At 38.0% G+C, this 23,589-nt stretch overlaps 1 protein-coding gene across 1 annotated transcript in view; it reads left to right on the top strand.

Moving 5' to 3' along the window:
* Positions 1-23,589, top strand: part of MYO3B (myosin IIIB) — a 158,015-nt gene that overhangs the window by 5,401 nt on the left and 129,025 nt on the right. The window contains 4 exon segments of the mRNA XM_009325455.1: positions 514-579; positions 717-828; positions 21,381-21,564; positions 23,087-23,221. Of these exon segments, the coding sequence (XP_009323730.1) occupies positions 514-579; positions 717-828; positions 21,381-21,564; positions 23,087-23,221 (497 nt within the window).

A 23,589-nucleotide genomic window follows, 5' to 3' on the forward strand; every position in this document is an offset into this window, starting at 1 on the left:
CCATATTCAAAGTTAATTGGATGACCCAATTTTAAACCTGAAATACTGTATGAACTTGGAGACTGTATCAGTGCAATTATAAGTTGCTTGAAGAAGCACATCTACCGTCTTAGGTACAAAAAGCTGGCGGCCAAAACACAGTGTTGGAAGCACAGTAGCAGTTAATGACTGAAAAGAGAGGTGACCAGTGGAATGGGAATGTATACAACTACCATATAATAAAAGCCAGATATTTACATTTTAGCCAAATTCTACTTTGTAACAGACTGGTATGAAGGCAGTTTAAGGGACTACGTTCATCATGCTGCTGCATCATCATAAAGCATCATGCTGCTTCTTTCCATATGCCATTTAGTGTTTGAAATAGATCAATTGAGCAAGAGTTCAGGAAACTCTCTGAGTTCCCTTTCCAAACTAAATCAGACTGTGAGTTTTGAATTTCTGTTTCATTCATCATGTGCTTTTGAGACCTCCTCATGTTCTTGTTAATAATTCAGCCTTTACCTATTCTAGGTTTATTGCTCAGAGAGATAGTACCTTTGGCTGAGTCCAGCATATGGCCAGCAGGAGCTATGTCAGGTAAGGAATGCAACCTTTAATTTTTCATCTTATTCGCTTTTGTTGTTAATCAGCTTTGGAATAGAACTATAATGCATGCAGTCAGGTTCATGTATGTCAACAACTGTTAGCTTGGGTAGCCTGTTACTTTGAAACAGCTGGAGAAATGCCAAAGATCTCAAGTGTCTTAAAGGCTGTCAAGCTTTTGCTTTTTATGTTTGTTGTTGCAGCAGCTGAGAACACAGCAAGTCCTGAAGCAAACTGGATTAGGTAAGAAAGAATTTTTAAACGTCATCTTCTATGGCACCCTGGAGAAAAAACAAATGTATTTTGTTGTTCCGACTCCCTTCCCAGAAAATAGATAAGTCCTTGTCTCATTCTGCTAACACGTCATAATTATATTACAGATGGGCAACTAGTAGCTGTGAAGTGTTGCCCTGCTTGCAGCTGTATTTTTTAACCTTTTTCTTTTTTTCTTTCTCAAGTAATGAAATTAAAGCTATTAAGCTAGGCAAAATAGCTGACTCCTGATTTCATCATAACACCAAGAACAGTGTGAAAGAAAGTTACTCACTGAGAACATGTAATTAAAAATAACAGTTACTGACTGTTGTTGCTTCTCAACCTGGCCTTCATACATTTGTAGCAGCACAGCTGTATTTGACTCAGGTTGCACTAGAAATGTTAATTCCATTCACGAACGTTCCCTAAGGGTAGAACTGCCCCTGTGATTGTGGGCTTGTTCAGCCAGTTCTCTTTCTACTGACTTTCAGAAACTACTTGCTAGAGAGACTTTTGAACTGAGTGATGCATGGCATCATACGTGATCTCTGTGACTGGTAAAATTCTTAGTTATATTTATTAAGGAACTCTTCAGCCTTGTCTCTGAAAGAAAATACAGTGATTAGTTTCTACAGGCCTTACCTGTTAGCTTCCTTCAAAAGAGTGATTGTCATAAATTGTACCTTAAAAGCTGCTAGTTGAGTTACAAGTTTTTAGTGTTGATGGTTTTGATGATGGGCAGTGCCTGCAGTATTGGAAGAGGAATAAGCTTTTACAACCTTGATACTATAAGAAAGAATGGATTGTGAAGAGTGCAGCCTGTACTGCTTTTGTTATAACTCCTGTCTGAAGACTTGACTCATGGTATACTTTTTCCTGCTTGGGTTCTTTGCCAAAAAAATAAAATGGTAGCTCTCTTTCTCATCAGGATTCATGGCCCTGTCAGTGTCAACCTATTGTGAAATGAAACCCAGGGATTTCATTATCAAAAATTTTAAAAAGGAAAATCAGTTCACTGAGAATATTAATGCTGTAGGTAACACAGTTTCCAACTAAGGATTTACATATGTAAGTGTTAGTTCTTAAAAAAAAAAGTTATTGCATGGGGTTCTTATGTATGTGTATAATAACAAGAGTAGCTCTTTTTAAGTCATTGTGATAATGGAGCTAATGACAAGACAGTTGGCACTGTCGCGCTAAGGTGATCTTCACTCTTGCAAGACAAAATATAGTTAGATTAGCACATTTTTGCAGAGATACGCAGTTATCCATGTATATAAAAGATTTGACTCCTATTAGCCAGCAGATGCCTGTGTCCTTGACAAAGCTGTCTTTGCTAGATAGATATATCTATAGAATGCACAGTGATCTGTACTATATGCCACGGTTTCCTCTCCGAAATGCTTTGTGACTTGCAAATATATAAATGTTTTGGGGACTGGGTGGAGGATCTTGGAGTGCTGCAATGTTACCTGCTCTGGTAAGGCTCCCCTAAGGCCCAAGTGTATCAGATTGCCGTAGTACCAAGTAAACCCTCTATTCTGTCCTTGACACAGTTTCAGCTCTACCACGGAGGCTGTACTGAACTTGTAGGTATGCAATTGTGCCTTATCTTTGCTGTCTTCCCAGCCTTTCCTCTTTCTTGCATTTAGACCCAGGTGTGCAAGTCTCAAATAGAGCTTGCTAACTGCAATCCTGCATCTCCTTGTTCCAGGTGTGCTGTTTTCTACTTACGGCTTTCAGGAAATAGAAGATTTTTGCAGAACAATTCTTTAGGAGGACTCTGTGTCACTAATAAGCAGCATACTGTAAATGCTTCGGTAAAGGCTTATAATATCCTGCAGTGGGGGAGGTATCCTGCAAAGGGGGAGGGCACTTGTTTTACCATTGGCTGCTTGAGTCCAGCTGCAAGGCTGACACTAAATACATATTTGAGATTCATATGGAAATGGTGTGTTGTATGCAAAAATAGACTGAGCTCTTCTTTAGGTATAAAAAGGAAGAGGCATCTCTGACTTTTTTTTGTGGATAATAAAGGCAAAGATAGGAATATTTAGGAAAAATTTTCTTCCTGGTATTGAAATCTGAAACAACAGGAAGTGCTGCTTAAAACTGCTTGAAAGAGTGCTGTCTCTGCTCTTTTTGATTTCCTGGGTAGGCATAGAAGTAGAAGAGTGATGCTGGTCCCAAGGGGGATCTTGTCTTTATGTTTGACTACTACTTGGAAAAAGAAAAATCCCATCCATTGTTTCATAAATATTTCCTTGCGCAAGCAGAATTTTACTAAACTCTGCCAGGTGGAGAGTTTCCTGATTCAGTGTTCTCTGCTACTTCTATCCTCAGGTTAGGCATTGAGCAAACGTCAGGATGGTTTACGATAGTTCAGCTATAAGAATAATTTGTTCTACTATTCTTTAGTGACCAATACTGTTGGAGTTCCCGTCTCTTCCACGGTCTCCCTACTTCTACTCTTCTCCGTTATCCAGCCTAGCGTGAACTGAAGGGTAGAAGGGAACTGTGGTTAATTTGGGCCTTAAAGACAGGCAGGGCTAGAGGTTTCAGAAACACTTCTTTCTTCAGGATCTCACCTTCTTTTTTTTCCTGAGTAAATTTATCCAAAATTATCTAATTGGCAGTCAATTTTAACACAAAGTAAGAATTACCATAAACAGAGAGAAAATGGAAATCGAGAAATAGCTTAGTGTGGTGCAATGATTTCCAGAGAAAGGGTTGCCCTGTAGGGTTAAGGAGGCCTGAGGGTCAGTCCACTGAGCACACCAAGACTCTGGCTGGTAGAAAGTGGTTTGCTTTCAAATGCTCAGCAGCTCACCTCAGATTTTGCAGGATCTGTCATCTTACCAAAGCATTTGTTTTAAAAACCGTTTTTTAACAGTTGTTCTCCAGTATAGTTGCCCTTTTATTTAGAAAAAGGAGAAATTATTGGAAAGTTCCCTGTGCCAGTTATTACATACTTTTTAATACATCAACCTCAAGATTAGCCAGCAAAACCTGGAGATACAGGGAGAGCTGAAGCTGTTCTCCTCCAGGTTCTTGATCTCTAAATATGTCAGCTAGGCAGTCTAGATACTACCTATGTAACTGGTATCCAGTTACGTCACCTCTGTCATGGGACAATCCTGTCATGTTTGTAGCATGTCCAGACAAGCTGTCACTGAGCTATTTGTTACATTTGCTCTAAAGAATTGATATAAAACCTGTTCTGAAAGAAAAAAAAAATATTGAAAGGCGCATTTTGGATAGAAATTTTCCTGGATATGTGGGGAATAAACTCAGACTGAGTGCGTTAAGCAGGAGGAGTAGTAAAAAGTATAGAGTGGGATGGCAGTTTTCATGTCTCCTTGTATGTTTTTCACACTATATTTTAAACTTACTGGAGGGCTGAATGATAGGTGTGATTAATTCCATCTCACTTGTAAGAAGAGGGCATGTTTGGCGCATATCTTCTTGTCTTCACTTGTTCTCTCATCGTTTCTGTCAATAGTTACATGGATGATCTTTATACTTTGTGTGTAGCCTGTGAAGTGGATATAAAGATCTGTCAGACTACCTTTGCTAATGCATTTTCTTCTGAGGAAACAAACCTAACATAAATGTCACCTGCAGTATGAGCAACTGTAGCAGATGGAGCATTGAATTAATGGCTCTGAGAGGCAAGCCGGGAAGGATTATGAAATGTGATAAATATGGTAGATATGGTACATGATTCAAAAAATTTCCTGTGATTAAAAATGGGTTCAAGAAAGAAGAGTATATCTTTAAAAAGTTACAGAGCATTTAAAAATCACCTGTCTTTTGTACTTTTGGAAAAGTGTTAAAAAATCATTTGCAATTATATAGGGAAAATCCCCCATTAATTTAATTAAAAGGATATTTTTCAGCTGTGGGTCTTACATTCTTTTCTAACAAATATTTTGAATATGCTGAAAGGTAGGGAATTTGCTTATAAAATGCATCTGATATGATGCCTCATGTTTTGTGGCAAGGCCACTGTCTCAGTGAAAAACGATTATAAAACTAAACTGATTGTTGTATTGAAAATCATATATATTGTCATCAAATGTAGAGGAAGGACCCGTGTTTGTCAAAGAAAGTGACTTGAGTTTAGCAACTGATAATAAATAGGACGGTGATGTTAGTGCAGCTCCCTTGCTGGTGCTCCTTTCATAAGTCCAGGGAACGGAAGCAATTTATATGCTGGCAGAAGGTTTGGAGGGTCTGCAGAAGTCAGCTGACAATAAACTAAAGTAGTAGGTCAGTGACTCATGTAAGTAGGGTAAGTTGCTTCTCACTAGTGGTAGTTTGGCCTCTTTCCAGTTTCAAGGGTGAAGGACTATCACGACTGACTGTAATAATGTATATGTTGTAATACAGAGAAACTAGCTGGTTTGATAGCTGGACGAAAGGTGGTGGCATGGTGATTTGTGATGGCATAAGGTTGCTCAGCTAAGAGTTTCACAGAGTTCAGCAGCACTGCTGAGAAGATGTGCTTGGTTTCACACTCCCTCGTAGCAGCAAACTGGCTGCTGTGAAATGTACACCTTCTTTTGACCGATCTGTGAAAAGGCATTTGGAACAGAAAATTCATCCACTCTCTGAGCTGGAAGGCGAGTGCTCTTTGTGACAGGCTGAAAGACTGGGGATGTGACATGTACAAGGAACAGCTAAGAATGCAATTTAGAGTACTTGTTAAATCAGATAATGTCCTTTCAGCTGTAAACAGCTGTGGTGAAGAGTCCACACCCTGCTCCCCCCTTTTTTTCAAAATTCTGTAATCCATTGTGCTGCTTTTGCCTCTTTGCATGTGCTGGGCATTATTCTGTGCTGGTTGTTGCAGTTGATAAGCAGTTTTACATGCTGATCTTGCTTGAGTCAGAGTTCACATGCCTGTCTGCTGCAGGTCTGTTTTCTCCTACTGTTTTGGATTCCTGAACACCTTTGTTATGTCAGAGTACAGCCCACTCAAGATAAGAGTCGTGGATGACTTCAGTTGCTGACACAATCTAATTGCCTTGTCAAGGATTAATTCTGGATTTTGCAGTAGTTTCCTTTCGAGTGATCGTGGTAAGATCTTTTATCAGGGACTTATTTAACGCATAAACTTCCATGATTGTCTTTTCATCTTTTGACAACCACATTTTTTGTGTTTTCTTTGTACACATAGCGAAAACCAAACCTCTAATGGATTTCATTTGTACATGGAGTACCATATTCCTTCTGGTTTTGTGACATTGCACTGTGCTTCCTTTTTGCATCTGAATTAGCAAATACATCAACTGCTTCAGAATCGGACTGTCATCTGAAAGTTTTTCTTCCTTTTTCACTGGCATTCAGTAGTTGAAGGTACAGAATGAACTGGTTTACAACGCCTCATTTTTCCTCCTTTTTTGTTCCTGGAGCCCAGGAGGCCAGTGAATCATTTCTGAAATCACTACAGGTCTGAGGTCCTTGAAAGAGAAAGTTATTGTTCAGAGAACAAGTCCAGCAGAACATGGCTTTCTCTAACCTGTCCCTGTCAGAGGGGTATTTTTTTTTTTTGCCCTTGACACTAAGATATATGAATTTGCAGTTTCAAAATCACCAGTCCTTGTACTTTGTGGCCTTTTCCTGGCTGATCTTTCTCAGTAGTGATGAGAGGAAAGCAGTGTTCATAGTCTGTAATGTTATTTCCTAGTGTTTGCAGCAGTACCTCTGCTTCCAGACTCATGAGAGCAGTGTTTCCCCTGTGTTCTGGCTGAACTAGGCAAGGGATCTGTAGTCTTACCTGAGAAATGCTTTGTTACAGCATCTCTCAAAAATAGGATTGCATGCTAAATCAGTATCTAACTCCAGCAACATTCATTATTATCACATGCAGCCTCTATTAAAAGGCAGTTAAATGAGACACATGCCTTGATCCCATTTATGTGTCTGCTTAAATTATGGTTGTTAATTTACAACATAACAAATATATAAAAATCTAAATGTTAACATATAGAGAGGCTTTGTCTCTGAGGTTTGACCACTTCCCAGCTAATGTTATGCTTCACAATGGACTAACAGATTGTGAAAAGTTGAGCCAAATGTGAATAATCACTGAAGTGTGTTATGGGGCAGGTGAGTCTCTTCACATCCGGCCTAAAGCCATTAGCCTTTCCAGAAGGTGGCAAGCAATAGTTTGATGGAGGAACAGATTACTCCTTTCTTAGATAAATGACTAGTAGTTTGTGTTTTAGTGGAGTGGACAAAGGTGAACTGCCCCAGAGATGGGGATGGATTATAAAGCAAAAATGGTTGCCAAAGTAGGATTCCTTTCTGTGAGGGGCATGAGAGCTGAAAAAGAGCTGTGAGTTTATTAGACAAGAAGACCCTTCAAGGCTGATCTGAGTCTAGATGGATGTAGACTTGTTTCTTTTAATTTCCATTCTCTTGTGACTTTATAAACCTTGGTAAACTGCGTCATCCCTTGTGGATGTAGTAAATAAATCCTTTTATTAGCCGTTTACGTTGACCTGGTTTGAGTGAGGGATGATATCAATACAGCCAGCTAACTTCGAGGAATTTGTGCCTATAGGCCCTTGCAATCCATAGATGGTACTGAACTACCCGCAGGCAGCCAGCAGCCCAAAACATTTCTTAGAGGCTCTAAAGGATAGTGGAGTTGCACAGGCCAATGCACAAGCCAATAGCTCAGTGCCTAAGAAGGAGAGATATTTCCATTGCTGAAGAGGAAATCTCTCTGGAATGCTAGTGAGAAGCCCAAGTACTGCAAAGGAGTATCAGGGTGGCGGACGTTATCACAAATTTTACAAATTGGGAAATTAGAGATAGAGAAAAGTGAGATACTATTTCTAGAGTACGCACAAAAGTCTTCTGTCCTATTACCTTAGCCGATTCCTATACCAAGCTTTCAAGATCAGGTTTCTTCCAGCTCCTGTTAGTTGCTTCCCATATGGTGGTTGCCTTCACTAATGTAAAGGTTGAGCAGACTGTTAGGCCAGCATGCCTCTGAGATAACATCCCATTTTTAGAATTAGTTCAGTTTTCATTAGTGAATTAACTGGACATATAAATATTTATTACTATCTCAGGTGTCTGATTACAACAAGAAATAAATAATTCATTATAGAAAATTACCTCTGTACAATTGATACCACAAGGATATAAATCAGATATGGCAATTTCCAAAAAAGCAGCACAATATATTGTTTTTTCTGGAACACCCTCAAGTGAGTATCTTTTGGTGCAACCATTGCTGTTCTAAGCTGGGTAACAAACCTTCCATTGTGTGAATAGTAGCTATGTGAGAAAATCTATTTACAGAAATGTGCATATAATATAAGTATATTGACAGTTGGGACAATTTAGGGAATCTATATACAATATATGGTTTCTGTTTGATATTGGGAAGTTTCTGTGTGTAAGTCTGTCAGACTACAAGCATCATTTTGAATGGGGGTGTATTTGCCTTGTCTGTTGTACTTCTGCTTCTGTAGGTCGGTTGAAATAAACTTTGCACTTGCCAAAAGCTAACAAAGAGGAAAAATTAAATTTTGATGAGTGAATGGCATTAAATAAAGGATTGACTACTCTGTGTGACAAGCCAGTTATCAAGCTTTAAATGTAAACTGGGAGGCTAGACTTCAGTGGGAGGTTTTGGTCACATAGTGGGTTTGAAGAGGAACCACCTAACAAGGAAGGCCAGAAGATTAAAGGAAAGGGATTCTTATCAGTCATTTTAAAGGAAAATCAGCCTCTTTTTCCACAAAAAGGGTGCTTGCTGCAGAGATCAGGAGGAATGACTTAGAAAGGGAGAGCAACTGTGTTTCAGAGTAAATGACACAGGCTTGAAAGAAGAGCTTGAGGACTCCTGGTTATAGCGAGTTAGAAGCTGAAAGAGTTTGAGATGTCAGGAGGCTGAGACAGTGAAGTCTTAAAACAAGATGTTTATTGTTTTGACTATTTATGTTCTTTGTGATAGCTAAAGTAAAGGGGTTTTCAGAAACCCTGTTAAGTCTGTGCATGTATCTATTTCACCTCACATGTATCTTTAAAAATACCCTTTGTTGTAGAGCTCAGAGAGGGTTTCAAGGCACTGGAGAACAAGCTGCCAGCATACCTCTGTGGCTAGCTGAGCTGGTCCACAAAGTCACGTGTCCGACAAGAGAAGCCAAAATGCACGCGCTCTGAGCCTCAAGGGACACTTAACAAACATAGCAATCTGCGGGGTTGCCTCTGCACTGTTACGTGGGGACAGCTGATGAGACTTCTGTGAGGGCTATTGCAACAGAATATTGCTGTAATGTTTAGAGAGATGTAGCTGAGGATGCCTGTGTAGGAGACACCTTTCAATACAAGGTATTACTATTGAAAGGTACTAGTTCATCCAATTTGTAAACGGAGAACTTGAAGCATGTATAAAATATGATTTCTGCGGTACAGGAAGTGTGTTACAGTCAAGAGTATCTCTTGAGTTCTCCTAACTCCTAGGATTGTATTTGAAATGTAAACTGTCTTTATAATACTATCTAGTAAAAGGAGCATCCTAAAATAAGACAGTAAAATCCTTACACCACATCACTCATACCATATAAAGATATCTTTCTTGAATGGATGATGTCAGTTGCTGTTTTGCTTATCATGCTTTTAGTCTGCTTCAAGCTTTGCTTTTTTAGTAGGTGCTCTCTGCTTAAACAGAGAGGTAGGAACTGGGGTTATTCACAGAGGGTACCCTCACTGAGGAAAAATGACCCATTGCTATTTGACGTGATAGAATGTAATGTCTGTAGGTTAAAGCATTGTTAAAAATTTAATGCAAACATAGTGCTGTAGATCCTGCTTCATATTGTGTGTACAATCTAATATACTTACTTTTATGGTGGAAGCCTTAACTGATTTCTCAGTTCAGTGCTGCTTGTGGAGACGTACAAGTATATTATCTATTCTCTCTCTTTTTTTGGTTTGTGGAATGGTATCACAAAATGTTTTCCTCTTTCAAGTTCTGAAAGCCCACAGTATTGAACACAGAGCTGTTCCATAAGCTGAACAATATGTAAAAGAAAACTGAATAGCTGCTTGTCGTGGTTTAACCTCAGTCGGCAACTGAGCACCACGCAGCCGCTCGCTCACTCCCCCCCACCCGGTGGGATGGGGGAGAGAATTGGAAAAGCACAAGTGAGAAAAACTCGTGGGTTGAGATAAAAACAGTTTAATAATTGAAATAAAATGATAATAATAATAAGATAATAATAATACACAAAGCAAGTGATGCACAGTACAATTGCTCACCACCCGCCGACCGATGCCCAGCCAGTCCCTGAGCAGCGGCCCCCCCGGCCAGCTTTCCCCAGTTTATGTACTGAGCATGATGTCACATGGTATGGAATGTTTCTTTGGCCAGTTTGGCTGTGCCCTCTCCCAGCTTCTTGTGCACCTCCAGCCTTCTCAGTGGGTAGAGCATGGGAAGCTGAAAAGTCCTTGGCTAGTGTAAGCATTACCTAGCAACAACTAAAACATCAGTGCCTTACCAACTTTGTTCTCATCCTAAATCCAAAACACAGCTACTAAGGTAGGAAATTAACTCTATCCCTGCCGGAACCAGGACACTGCTAATGAACTGCTAATTGCTGGTTATTCCAGGTCGTAGTTACTGTACCCAGTGCATGGTACAGCATCCTTACCTGTCATGTTTTCTCTTTGTAAATTAAGTTCAGGCATTCTGTTAACTTTCTTCAGGAGCATCTGCAGCAGCCCAAGAGTTAATCTGGGAAAAGAGGCCAGTTTGTTATTTTATTCTGTGTTTAAATTCTATTCTGAAAGTTAATGGACGATTTTTTTGTTGTTGCTGTTATTAAATTGTTCTCTCTGCAAGATCACAGTTCTTGGAGGTGTTAATCTCCCTTAAATCCCCTGAATCAGTAGGAACTGAAATCGATTAGTGCTTCTCAGTGTGGAATACCTGGCAGGAGCAAGCTCTGAGAATTTTTGGTTGTGTCCATTTTGGCATCTGTTGTTTCTCCCGGGGTGCTTGGACCTGTTCCCTCAATGGGATAGCTGAGTACTTTGGTAATGTGTTTTTGTATTAGTGGACATTAGGTCTATACGTAAATTGTGTAGACTTTTCAAGCATCTTCCCTTGTGCGATGAAGACAAATCAGTTCTTTCTTATTGATGACCATATATCAGAATGTACAGTGAAGTGTACCAAAGTCTAAATTACTCTTCAAAGTTACAAAGCCAGACTTTTTGCCGGATGAATACCTGAGAGAATCAGATTACTGCAGCAATGTTGTTTGCTATGTAAGTCAGAATATACAAATGCATAAGTCATGAAGATAAGAAAAGGTCCATCAGTTATTATACTGTGGAAAGCTATTTTCACTTTTTTTTTCCTGAAACTAGCTTCCCATCTGAGTTTGCTAACACATTAATCTTTCTGCTTGCCTTAAATATTAACAAATGGTAAGGTCTTTTTTGGGTTCGGATCAGCAAAAAATGAAGTTGTTTTTGTTCCTCTCTGTAGATTAAGGCATTACTAAATAACATATACAGGTATAACAGCTCCCAGCAGCTTCTGTGTGTATCACTATCTGTCCTTTTCTTTTACCTATCTGTACCCCAAAATCCCTAACTGATTTTCAAGTTCAATAATTGACTGTGAGCAGCAGTGGACATTGGCATTGTCCTGCCAGTTTTTGTCAGCCTTTTCAGCTGGGAAGATGTCAAGCCAATTGCTTGTGGATTTGCCTTGGTCTTTGTTACTGAACTCAACTTAGATGGTTATAGGCCCAGACAGCATAACCCGAATAATACATTTATAATTTATTAAACTTAATTCTTTAAAGGTTCTTTTGATAACTGCTCCATGAAGATAGCTGCTGAAGGAAGTTTAAATTAATGGATTCTATCTCGTATGCCTATTATTATTTTTGAAGCCTGTTAGAGAAGAGAAATTATGCAAATTGGTGTCACGCTAGGCTACTGCACACATGCTGGTAATGCATAACAACTAGCTCGCTGATGAAAATACTTCATCTTAAGCAAGATTCATTGTCAGCACTAAGAGATGTTCTTTGTATCATGGTTAACAGTTTATTATTATTTTTCTTTTGGATAAAGGAGTGTTCTTATTAAAAATCCTCATTAGAACAAAACTGCTGTAAAAGTAATACTGGAGAACTATAGTGATGAATTATGACTGATTACATTATACAATTAAGGTATATTGTGAAACAATAGGAAGATCCCTTCAAAAAATTAAGCAGTTGTTGCTCACTCCCTGTGAATGACTAAGTGGCTTTAATTCTTCAGCTCCTGCATGTAAAAGACTTGATAAATAGATCAGGCTCAGGATCAATTAGTGTCACAATGATCTTTAGTATTAACGAAGGGAAACTGCTAGGATTGAACCAGTTTATCTGTACCCTTCATGACAGCATCTTAAGCTAACACGCACTGCATTGTCTATCTAGTACTGGGCATGGGAACCAGTACGCAGAACACACTGTTCTGTGCAGCACTGGCCGGTAAAAGTGCTCCCTGTAAGGAAGCTATCTTAGTCCTGAAGAATTCCAATATCCTTAGTGGGACAAAAATCCAATATAAGATAAGCTGGTTTTAGAAAATAAGTCGCTAATGCAAGTTTGCGGTTATTTTCTTCCCAGGTTTATCCTACATCTGTCTTAGATTTCTTTTTCCTCATCTGTACACAAAGCATATCAAGCTTTTCTGATTAGACTGCAGTGAAGAGCCTGGTTTTGGTCTAAGGGTCATATAGCCCTTCATCCTTCCATTTTAGCACTAACACATGCATTTTGTTTGTGCTGTTAAATTGCTGCCAAAGGAGGCGGAGGAAACCTTCTCAGGTATTGATTTTTCACACACAGGGACTGTAGCTTGTAGTCACTTGATTTGCCACCTACAGTTTATAACTGAACGGGCTCATGGGATTATAAACTTCATTTTAGCATTGAGTTCCCAGCCTGAGGTGAAATTGATGTGTTAGCTGTTAGTCATTTGTAACTGCTGTAATGTATTTTGCTTGTTTGAATTCTATTTAGATGGCTAATATAAATAGCATTTTTGCAATAGAAATGCCACTGATCAGACCTTCCTGTTTGAGTTGTTGATCTTAACTGGCTTTCAGATATTTGGATCTGGTCTTGGATAATAATTTCTGCTTAATAGTTTTTGGGTCTTTCTGGTTTTCACTGTTACATTTATAATGTAATAATTGTGAACTATATCATGGTAACTGACTAGGTACATAATTTTATTCAACATTTGGCCCTCAGAGTTGTAGATATGGAACTGATTAATTAGCGGTCAAACAAATGAAATGTATTATAGTTCTTCATGAATGATCAGGGGCTTTATTTTCAGTGGTACTCAAAACTTCACTAGAAGTTTCTGTTGATTTCTATGTTAGTAGCGAGGTACCCTTTACCTCCCAGGATAAGACAACTCTGCAAAAATACTTGGTTTACCATATGCAGGAAGTGATTTTTTTGCAATAATTTGAATCTCAGCAAAGTGTTCAGTCTTTCATCACTGAATACAATTTTCTCTGTTGGTCCCAGCTTCCATTATAGGTATTCTTAAATACACAGTACCTCCCAGAAACCTTGGAAGTGTCATTTTTCCATTAATAATACATTTTGGTAATTTTGTGAAAACAAAAGAAAAATATATTTCTTGCATGTTAGTGAGAAGTGCAGGTTTGCTTTACTAGTCATCTCTGAGAATCACGCAATCTTTATATGCCTTGGCTTGACCATTTTTTTTGCTTAACTTCCAATGTCAACATTGATCTTAGGATATTTATGTTGAACCTTAGTGAAACAGTCTTTTGAAGTTTTGTGAGAAAATGCTTTCTCACAGCAGATTGCATCCACATTTGACAGAGAAGTAGAAATCCCCCAAATAAATAAGTTCCTACAGTTTTCATAAAAATCTGTGTCAGGCTAGAAGAATGAACCATAAGCAGTGTCCCCTCTGAGGGGGATACAGGTTGAATTTTGTCCTTGATACGTTCCGCTTTGGTTGTTCCGTTCATGTGCTAACAGTTCCAGCTTAGCTACATCAGAGATTGTCTTTTGGGGGTATCAGAGGAAAGAAAGAATGATAATTATTATGATGGTAGGAAATGAAAATGATGCAGATTTATCAAATTCATTAGTTTCACTGCTCATGAAACAAGTTGCTTTTTTAGTGGCTTTCTTAGTTTTGTGAATTACTGTTTACAAATCTTTTCACTCTAGCTACATTTCAGCTTTTGTGCATATTCAATTAGAGAAGTTCAGCTATGGTAGACCAGAATAAAGCGTGTTGTATCTATGAAATCCTATGAAAATGAGGGGGATTGAATGATTCTAACAGAAAGAAATTTGATTACTAATATAATAACATTGACATCAATGAAGATCAGATAGAAGAATCAAAGCACCAAGCAAATTTCTGAAGTATTAGTGATAATTTTTATTAAAAAAGGAGTGGCTTGAGTTCACCCTCATCTTTAAGACCTTCCTACTCTAGAAAACCCCAGTGGTTGCTTGTTCGGTTCTTGATTATGCAGTAGATTGAGGCAGTGTTTAATTTAACTTAAAGTGCATGGCACCATTCTGTGCATGCTAAGCAGATCTCTTTAAAGCTAATATTACACTGTTTCCAAGTCCCATTCAACTAGAAAATGGCTTGAGGTGAAGCAAACTGGTATGACTGTTGTAGAGAGCAGATGACATGAAGCCATGGGTCTGTGGTAAGAGAGAAGCAACTTCAGAATGAATTCCTGTGAAGCAGAAGAAACCTCATTTTTGAGGGAGATGCAGTTATGAAGGACCCAAGATGTCAGTAGTGTTACCTGGACCCCATGGAAGATGGAAGTTTATCAAGAGTGTGTGGCGCTTGCTTGGGAGTTGCAGGATGAGGTGCTAAATAGTTCTGGAGTAAAATAACTTCTTTGTCACCAAGCAACAGAGTCAGCAGTGCCTCCTGATCTGACACAGGCCTTCAGGAAAGACTGAAAATGCATATCCAGTAAGAAGAGCATTAGATTTGCAGGGGAGCTGGTCAGGGGCCAAGCTGTACTTTACCTTTGCCTACATGCATCCTAGATCTGTTTGTTTATGAAACTGGCTGATCGTGAAGATGTATTTGCCCACCCAGAGTAGTGTTCTGTTTGATTTATATGAACAATACATAAATGATCAATCATTATTGGACAAAGGTTAATGCTTTACTCATAAGTATAAGGGTGCAGTAAGAGTTTACTTACAGCAATTTGTAATGCAACAGATTATGATGCAATGAATCTAAATGAAAACATGCACCTGGGTTGTCTGGACTAGGCACATACATATTCCCTACCATGCATTTTCCAGGATATTAATAGAGAGTTTTCTGGTTTAGACTCAAACATTTGATCCAAGAATTTGAATTAAGATTATAATCTTACAAATGCTTGTGGTTCGGAACTGGTTTAGGAGTGGTGGTGTGAAATTGTCACCATTTGACTAAGGTGTTGAAAAATCAAGTTGTTTTTTCTCTTTATTTCTAGAGGAGGTGACGTTTAGATTTCTCTGCCATGATGTCAGTAGCTGTTTTGTGGGCAGTTTATTATGGTTGATCCTAGGAATGGGGTTGTGTTTCATTCTGTGATGAACTGGAAGCATAGACAAGACAAGAGAGCAAACATTCGCAATGCTTTCCTCAGAACTAGCGTACAAACACAATCTGTTGTCACTGGTTATCACTTTGTTCTGGCCCTGTGGCTGATATTACAAGTCTAAAAGCGTAGATTATCTAGTCCATCCATATAAGGAAAGCAGAAGGAAAGGAAGTAACAAAGACATTCCTGAATTTAAAAGATTTGTGTAGAGGAAGAGAGTGTACGTAGGCACAATTAGTAAAAAGTTAAGAAAGTTTAAGTTGGAGTACGTGGGAAGGGAGAACATGTTTCCCAGTTATATCCTCTCCATCTTGAACACCCACAGAGTCAGTTTCATGGTTTGTATATTCAGCGGACTTGTTCTGTGAACTGAATTTAGCAGGAGTGTTTTCAGGGATCTACCTTTCATCTAAAATAAGAGCAGTTCTATTCCTGATTGTCCTATTTTTCCCTTTTGTTGGCCTAGTGAAATGATGAGATCAGTTAAAGTATGGTTCTTTTTGTTTCTAAGTTGTGTAGCATCAATAGCAGCTTTTGAACATACTTTTATCCGTCTCCTTCATCTCCTTTCATCACTGACCTTTGTTCCGGAAAGAACTATGCACATCGCATTCTGCAGTCTCTCTTTCTGAGACCAATTGAGAACAGTTATAGGATGGTGTGTTGATGGATTCTTCTGTTACGCTTCATTTCAAGATATTGACATCCTCTTTGTTTTAACCTAGCCAGTGAGAAACAGCAGGAGGAGACTAGCAGAGGAAGCTGCTCTGACTATTGATTTTCTTGTGCCTTTTGGTGGTTCATTAATTCCTCTAACAATTGATGCTTAGGTAACTGTCTGGGTGTGACCATTACTAGCCAGCAGAATAGGGGCGGTCATGGCTGGGTGATACCATAGCTAATAATGTCAACTTTACCTTCTGAATTCTTCTATCTATGTGTTATTCATTTAGTATGGAAGCAATATTGAGCTCCCATATTGCACTATTTGTAGTGCAATACCTTCATTTTGAGTATGACATTCTTATTCTTCCACAGTAAGTGTAGATGCCAGAAGAGTATAAGCCAGCTGTTTCACAAGAAAGACAAGAGGGGTTAGACAAATAGAACATTGCAAAAATTAGCCCTGTGCATGAATTGTTCATGTGGAAACACTATGATCAATTTTGTTTCACTAGTATTGACTGGTATTGCCCTGTCTGTCCCTACCAGCTATATTAGAATTCAAAACTGTCTAGTACTGTGTACCATGACTCTTAGAAAGCACCAGGCTGGAGTGAGGCTTTTACTGATTCCAGAACGTCTATGGATGTCCCAATTTACTGTGAGCTAGAAAAGGGTGCGTGTTGGAAGGCAATAGGCTAATCACTGTTGCGTAAAAGTTGAGTAAGGCAGTACTGAAAATAGAACAGTAATTATAAAGCTATTTCTGGCACTGTTTTTCTTGCTTATGAGTCCCTCTTGTCCCTATAATTTCTGAGAAAGATAGCTGTGATAATAAATTTGTAAGAAAAAGTTGTTGATTTTATTCCAGAAGTAATTATATAATAAAAAAATCTGCATGTAGTTATTCTATATAGGGTTTGGGTTTTTTGTTTTGTTTTCACAATGTAGGTGAAGATCACAGTAGAACTTCTAGGATGTCACATGATTTTCCAGATGGCTATTTTGAGGCTGTTGTTTAGAGCCATGGAATACAATTGGAAGGCTGTAGTTCACAGAGGGGAAAATGATTTGTGCGCTGTCCGTAACTCATATTTCTTTTACATTATATTTTATATCAAACAATACATGTAGCCTGTTTGTCGTAGGGATACTGTTAAGGGGTGATAAAATGCAGTCATTGATTCTAATGTTGATCTTACAGAGAAATATTTTCTTTAAATGTAGATAAATGTTATTTGCACGTTTGCCTGACCGCCGTCTTAAGTTAGTCTGTCATGCCTGGTCTGACTTAATTTATTCTGGCTGTTAAAAATTTTCAAAATAGAAAAATCCAGGTGTTACAAAGAAACCCATGATATTTACTTCATTGATGGAGAATATCTCTTTTCATGGATAAGTGAAAGAAACCCTGTCAATGGCTGAAGCCTGTTAATTTTTTGCCTTACCCTATTGTTTGTCTTTGTTGGTCAACTTTTACAAGATTTATTTTAAGTTAGTATATTATCTCTGCTTTTAAAAAGTAGTCATGCTATTTGCCCCTATTTCAGCCTGAGAGCAGTTTGACTAGACTCCATCAATTTGGCCTTACTTTTGCTCTGCATTCTGTCTCTTCCCAAGTGTGCAAAACAGGGTTTGTTTGGTAGAGTGCTATGGGCTTGTTGATAGCATGTAGTCATTCCTCAAATAGCATAAGTGTGTGCAGTCCCAAATAGCTTTGTGTAAGATGTTCCCCATCCAGTAGAGTTAATTGCCGAAATGTAATTTTTCAGCATCTGGTGTGGGCTGTTTTGCTTGCCTGCATGGATCAGATTTAACCACTGAGAAGTCTTCTCCAGCTGGTGGCAGAAATCATGAAATGCTTGTAATCAGTAGGTCTCTAATAGGTTGAGGCTCCCTCTGGGGAGGGCATTGCTAAGTTTTTTCATAGCTAGAAGCCACTCTCTGTACATCATTTCAAAGCCCAGAGAGATCTCAGGCCTGATGTGGGGGGAGTGAAAGGAGAAATTTCTTCCTAAAGAAATTTCAGCTTCAGCATTTTAGTGTTAAGGTCTTCTGAATATAGGGTGGTTGTAAAAGTGGTTGCATTCATATGTAACTTTTCACTGTAGAAATAAAAAGTAAATAGCAGCCCTTGTATGCATTTTATTTTCTGAAGCTCAGCAAATCAGGAAATAGAAAAAGAAAAGCAGACATTCACTTTACAACTTCAGCTTTTTCCTTTAATGTTTACATTTTGTGTTTATAAAAAAAAAAGTCCAGATTTTACAAAATTGAAGATAATAGCAGATACTGTTCTTTTGCTTTTTTGTAATGTTAAACATTCACATCTATCATAGGAATGTCATAAGTGTTACTACATTGCGTGCAATGGGCACTTTCACTAATGGCAGATGTAGAACCTCATTTAGATATGTATTGCTTGAGTTCAAGAAGAGGCTGTTTTCGCTTAAGCAGAAGAGGTTTATGGTACATATTTGGCAAATCTGATTCCATGTAATTCATAAACATGCTACCTGTAAATGCTGCCTTGTTATCACAATGCATAGAAGTGCTCACTCACTAAATTTTTTCTTCAATCCTCCACCAGGACTGCATCTGTAACAATTTTGTGTTAGATTTTATTTTGTCAATGTTGTCTTCTGGTATAAAGAAATGTTAATGTATTTTGAAAATTTGGAGATACCAATTTAAGGGTTTCTTATTAATCAGAACAAAAGCAGGCAATGACACTAGATTGTTTTGTTTTGTTTTGTTTTAAGGAAAAACATACTTATCCACAACAGCTGCTTGGAGGGAGGGATCATAATAAATATTACATCGGTACAAAGAGTGCCATGCATCATTTTCTGGACAATCTGTGTGATAGAGTAGTTGTATAGTGACAGTGAAATAAATATCAGTCTTTTTTTTTTTCCTTTTTATTTTTTTTGTAAGGTTGCATCAAAGCTGTTTGCAGTCTATTCTTCTCTGTTTCTTTGCACATGAACATCTGTAGCATTTCTCCTAAAGCATTAAAATCACACATGTTTAATATGGTTTTTTTTAACCTTAGATGCAACTGTTCCAATTTATGTTTGTATTCACCACCCCACACACACACCCTGCAAGCAAACCTTGCTCTTAAGGTTGGTTTATCAGGAGCTACGTGTCTGTGGCTGCTGTCCTCAGTGCATGTAGTACAGTCTGTTCAATGATTTCAGAGAAGTCTTGCACCTGACCCGCTTCTCTGTTGAGGTGCTAACTGTATGTGTTCAGAATACTGTTCTTTATTTGCAGCATGCTGTATTGGATCCAAGTAGTGAGAAACTGTCCTAATAACTTACATTATTGACCACAACAGATAGATGACATTGACTCTAGCTTTTTTTTCCCCTTCCCTTCTTTTTCCTTCTTTTCTTTGCCTTTTTTTGGTCAAGAGACCAAAGCAATTTGATATATTATTTGGCACCATCTTCGGTGCAAATACAGTTTTAACCAAGGAGGGAAATAGAGGTTTTCTCTAAATTTGCCTGCCATTGTTTAAAAAAAAATCTATCAGGTTCTTCTAGCCTGACTTTGGTAGCAGCCATGTTTTGTGCCTGCTATATGGTAAATTACTTTAACAACATGTAAACGTTTTGTCTTAGGGTCTAAAGGAATTTAAAAATTTCTTCTAGAAAGGAACAAAGCATGCAAATGTTTATGTACATGCTTCCATTATAAATATTGCTATACAGACCTGCACTGCATGTGAATTTGCACACAGGTTATTTTCTTCTCTATCATGAACAGAAAGCACAATTATTTCTTTAATGAGATTGAAGAGCTGCTGCTTCATTCCTTATTAATGTATCAGTTTCCCCAGCCAGGCTCACATTTCGTTCTGACTAAATTTCTCATGCCAGATAGTTGTCTCTGATGCTGGAAATGGTGAAGAGGTAAATAAGACAGCAGGTTTTTAAAATTATTTCAAGCAGGTTTGCAGATATCAGATATGCTTAGAAAGGAATGGCTCAAACCTTAAAATTCAAGTGTATGTTTGAGATGCTAGTTGATCCATCTTCAAAAATCAAGAACTTTTGCAGTCAGCAATGGTGGTGTCTTCAATTGCTTTTGTCAAAATCACTTTCTTATTTTTCTCCTTCGGTTTGTTCATGGATCACAGACTTTACATCTCCTAAAGTGTACAGGTAGCTGAAGTGGTCTACCTACTGACAGCTACCAAAAGGGCAAATAATATTCTTTCTTAGAGAAACCATAAACCAGTCAGCTTCCCTAATGCTGAGTTATATAAGAAGGTTAAGTTAATCTCATCTTAAACGTCATCTTTCCTTTCTCTAATTCCAGTTCAGGGGCAAGATCTAGGTTCTCACTACTTGAAATGAAATCCTAAAATGGTATTGTAATTTTCCTAATCACCAGAACTTGCCATCTGTGTAATTCCAAGGGTGGGAAGGCGCCCTTTGCGTAGGCTGCAGTGATCCATACACCACTCAGGAGTGTTTGGGGAAATGACTCCCCTGACCAGGAGATCTCCTAAAGGTGGAGGTGCAGTCAGCCAGTGTAGCTGACCATAACACACTCTACTGAAATACAGAGAGAGAGACAAGTGCAATTGTTGAGAAACATCTCCAGTGATGAATGTCACCCTAGTGGTGTACCTGATGCCTATTACCAGGTTAGTTTGTATTTTATGATCCCAGCCAACCCAGTTTTAAGTTTTATTAAACTAGTTATACATAGCCCTGTTGTAGATACACCAGATATGATGAGGTGTTATACCTACTGAATGCCTGTCTGGCAATTGTCTAAGGAGCATTAGACAAAAATAGGTTAAAAGCATGACATGGCTTTTTAATGCACAAGAAACAGGGCCTCATTTCATGAGCCGTGTTAAACCGATTGTGTAAAATGTCCATTGAAAGAGCGTGCAGTATAGGGAGGGATCAGATTTTGTCAGAACTTGTTAAAATGTGTTCAGAATGATGCAGTGTATGGCGCAATGTTTGAGGCAAATAATACATACAGCAAAGTAAGTAAAAAGAAGTGGAAAGAGCTTTCTTTCCATTCCTTCATTTAGTGATCTTATCTTTCTGTCTGGTTTTCATTTGTGATTGTATCTATATTTCTTCTCAAATTAGGACAATATTTGATTTCTTTATCATAAGATGCCTTCTTTAGTACAGAGTGACTTAGGGCTTCCCACTGTATGTATGTCTGTTTTGTTTTCCAGGAAGCCATTGTATGGATTGTTTCAATATAATTCCAGTATGATTGGACTAGAATCATTAGCTGATCCCTCAGATACCTGGGAAATTATAGAGACTATTGGGAAAGGCACTTACGGTAAAGTCTATAAGGTTGCCAATAAGGAAGATGGGAGTCTGGCAGCAGTAAAGATTCTGGATCCTATCAGTGTAAGTAAAAACTATTAAACTGTAACTTCATTGTTAATTTAAAAGAATTCTCAAACAGAGTTAAAATGTAAATCAAATGTGTAAGATATTGAAAGCGTCCTGAAGGGAACAATTTTGCAGAATGCATTGACAGAAGGAGTTTGGTACCAGCACCTGAAAGCTGCAACTTACAATTTCATCATCTTGTATGTTATTTGAAGACAGCATTTGCCTAGTTTCTTTTTTAGGTCTACGTAATTCTTCTGGTACAAATTTAGATATCTGTGCTTGGAGCATGCAAATGGTAAGAAGGCACAGAGGCATTCCTCTTAGGGGCCTGCTATAGCAGGGAAAATACAAGATGCTGTTAATCTTAATGTTCTTATTTTATTCTGTGTACTCACTAAAAGAATTAATTTTCCCATCACAGAAGTACTGTGAACTTTAGGATATTTTATAGTTATCTCTTCTAAGTGGCTAATACTGTGAGGCAATAGTTAAGATAAAAACAGAAGAAGAGCACAGCCCAAATTCTCAGAGGTAGTTCTGTGCCATCTCCAGTTTTAGTGGGTATTAAATGCCTAGCTTCCCTTGAGAACCCAGGCCCTGGTTTTCGATGGAAGATTTAATTGGCAGCTGCTCAGGTTGGATCAAGCTGGAGTTTGATCATGACAGTTGGGCTAAAATATTTACTAAAAAAAGTTAGGTTCTGTCATCTACCACTACAGAAATTCATCCTGGTTTTCTCTTGTATAAAACTGAGGAAGGTAATAAATAAGATGATATCCTTTTTAGCAAAATGCAAAAAAAGGAAAATGCATGTAAGAGCGTAAATTTTCTAATAGTCACAGTCTGTGCAGAAACAAGGAAAGATTCAGTGCTTAAGTACTGTTCCGAGTTGTGGCCTGTGTGCTGATATTAAACAGTATTTTGTAATTGTCACTTTCATTAACAAATATTTAGTAACATTTGCTTATTTCATGGGTTTCGTTTTGTCTCCCTTTAATTGTTTCTGGTGTATGTCTTTTCCTGGTATGAATGTCTTTGTTTTTACTGATGTCCCCTTTGAAGTTTTGTGAAATTGTTCTCTGTTTGGTCCCATCTGATGACCATAGAAAAAAGAATGAATCAAAGGTTCATGTATTTACAATTAGCTTACACATTAAAAATATGCATGTTTAAAAACAGGTTAGAAAATAATACATGTGTAAATTTCTTATTTAGACAACTGAGCAAAGTTAAGTATAATTTTTACTTTTCTGGTTAAGTATATTATGCACTGAAAGAATCCTTGAAGAACAACTGCTTGCTTTACATATACTTCACATTTCTGTATGTAAAAAAAGCAAAAGTGGCGTGTTTTGGTGTGGATTAAATTTACAGTATTGTGTGAGTACTTTCAGCTGCATTAAAGTAAAACCATTTAAAAGTACAAACTAATTAAAAAATGGTTCTTTTTATCCATGAGAGTTTGTTCTTGCTTTCTTGCTTTGTACGGACTTACTGTGTTTATATGTTCTGTATGTTTGTGGTTTTTATTTAGGATGTAGATGAAGAAATTGAAGCAGAATATAATATTTTGCAGTTTCTTCCCAATCATCCTAATGTTGTTAGATTTTATGGGATGTTTTACAAAGCAGATCAATATGTGGGAGGACAGCTCTGGCTAGTACTTGAGGTAAAAACATTTTGATAACATTACATCTTAACTAGCAAATGTGGTTGGGTTTCTGTTTTATTGTTAGAAGAGTCACAAGCTTTCATGATTCTCTGGGGCTGTTAATCAAAGGACTGGTGATAAATGATGTGTGGTAGCCTACTGTTGAAAATCACATCCAAACTTAAAGTTTGTTTAATAGGGAATGTCCTTGCATTTTATTTCTGTTCAGGTTGCTACATCTGCCTCCAAAGCAAGCAAATCCTTTTGGTAAGAATGGTTTGCCTGAAAACAACTTGATTTTTTTCATGTTGGAGGAAACATTAGCTAAGACATTTCTCTAAACTTATGGAGAGCTCAAGCACTTGAGGGGAATGCAAAAGATGATG

Source organism: Pygoscelis adeliae, unplaced genomic scaffold, assembly GCF_000699105.1.
Source record: "Pygoscelis adeliae isolate BGI_AS28 unplaced genomic scaffold, ASM69910v1 Scaffold106, whole genome shotgun sequence".
Lineage (NCBI taxonomy): Eukaryota > Metazoa > Chordata > Aves > Sphenisciformes > Spheniscidae > Pygoscelis > Pygoscelis adeliae.